The sequence below is a fragment of the Aplysia californica genome, unplaced genomic scaffold (assembly GCF_000002075.1).
Source record: "Aplysia californica isolate F4 #8 unplaced genomic scaffold, AplCal3.0 scaffold00224, whole genome shotgun sequence".
Classification (NCBI taxonomy): Eukaryota; Metazoa; Mollusca; class Gastropoda; order Aplysiida; family Aplysiidae; genus Aplysia; species Aplysia californica.
The window spans coordinates 399,872-401,522 of NW_004797494.1; the positions used below are offsets into that span (position 1 = coordinate 399,872).

General features: G+C 39.5%; 1 protein-coding gene across 1 annotated transcript in view; it reads right to left on the minus strand.

Moving 5' to 3' along the window:
- LOC106011955 (hemagglutinin/amebocyte aggregation factor) overlaps positions 1-1,651 on the minus strand; it is a gene marked incomplete in the record, with an annotated part of 8,819 nt that overhangs the window by 5,584 nt on the left and 1,584 nt on the right. Inside the window, 1 exon segment of the mRNA XM_013083314.2 lies at positions 880-991. Within this exon segment, the coding sequence (XP_012938768.1) occupies positions 880-991 (112 nt within the window).

Consider the following 1,651-nt stretch of genomic DNA (forward strand, 5'->3'; position numbering starts at 1 on the left):
CTCACTGTTTTTCTGTTATACCTCCTGGCTATGAGGCTTTACCTGAAAGGTCATAGTTACCGAGATAGGTCTATAACCCCCTCCTCCCCCCCTTTTTTTAACTAGAGCCCCTTCTATGATTACCTCTAGCGTTTTTTAATGGACAGAGTCTAGGAAAACAACCCAGAAATAATGGAAGAGTTGAAACTCCGTGTTGCACATGACGTTCACAGAATCAACCCAGAAACACGACATGGGGTTAGTCAACATTTCCAGTGGTACATTGGAGCTTGTACTGATATAATTGGCCAACACCTGGAGATTTAAATAGCCATCACCCCCTGAATTTATTTGGCAATATCAGTTTTGTATAAATTTGCTGTCCAAAGAACCAATAATGTTTTTTTGAAGTGGAACAATATGGTTAGTTTTTAAGAAGCTGTAAAGTGTTGCGTTTCATTCAATTTTGACGCTCATATGACCTATTATGCACTTGCGAGCGTCGTAAAATCTCACTAAAACTAAAACTAACACAATTTTGGTTAACATTTTTAGAACTTAATATTTTTTCGAAGATTTTCGGTTGATTTAAAAATAATGTTTTTGACAAATGTAACGTCCCCGTGGCTGAATTTTGTCTCTTCCAAATGTTGTTGGAATTGGTCTAAGTATGAGCGAGTTATTGCCCGTACGGGATCCTCTGGTACTTTCAAAGTGAAAAATCCTTAGCGGTCCATAATTTTACGAAATAAATGATACTGATTTTGAAGATGCTGCGTTGGTTGGGTTTTTGTTTTGCGTTGGGGTTTTTTCAATGTCCAATGAAAATTCACACAAACATTTTCAGAAACAAAAGATAAATTTGAGAACACAAAAGAAATCCGACGTTAATTTACTCACGGCTCCATTCACAGGTTGATATCGTCTGCTCGGGGAACGTATCTTTCAAACTTTTGCAGCCAAATTTGAAAACCCTGTCTTCATAATGGTTGCTGTGGACGCTTTCGATTGACTGTGGAACGAAAACAAGAATAAGAGAAAGTAGGCTCACAACCTTCTTAAATGTGTGTTTCTATCTGAAAAGTGAGTGGTTGGAGGGTGCTCTGGTTTTGGTTTGCTCCTTCTTTCCTACCAAACGTCTATCATCCTAATCTCTCTTTTCCTTTTTTGTGTTTGTTACTCTGGGGTTCGAGCCTCGGTTCGGACACGAATTTTTTTCGCCCCCTCCTGCCCACCCAGCAGTAATGGATACCTGACTTCTAGTTGAGGAAGTAAAGGCGGCGTGGAAAGGAACTGGCCACCTTACCACAATATGCCGAAGGCCCAGGAAGTTGTCTCACTAACAAGGCAATCCCCAATGTCCGGATCGGATGGGGGAACAACTTTACTCTACTCCCTTGTAACTTTACTTTACTTTCACTCCCTTGTAACACCTCTAATCTTCGGCACTTAAATGACCTTATTGTGTTGCAAGTGCCTTAAAACTCTTTCGAGAAAAAAACCAAACTATCTGAAAAGACGCAAAGACTCTTCATGGGTGGACTCCAAGCTTGGCGTGTGCTACTTCCAAAATCCCTGTATTGTGATGTCAGATCGTGAGGATTTTCTTGACAAGAGGGCGTATTTTTAAATATAATGTTACGTTATATCTGTATTATATATTATATATTAT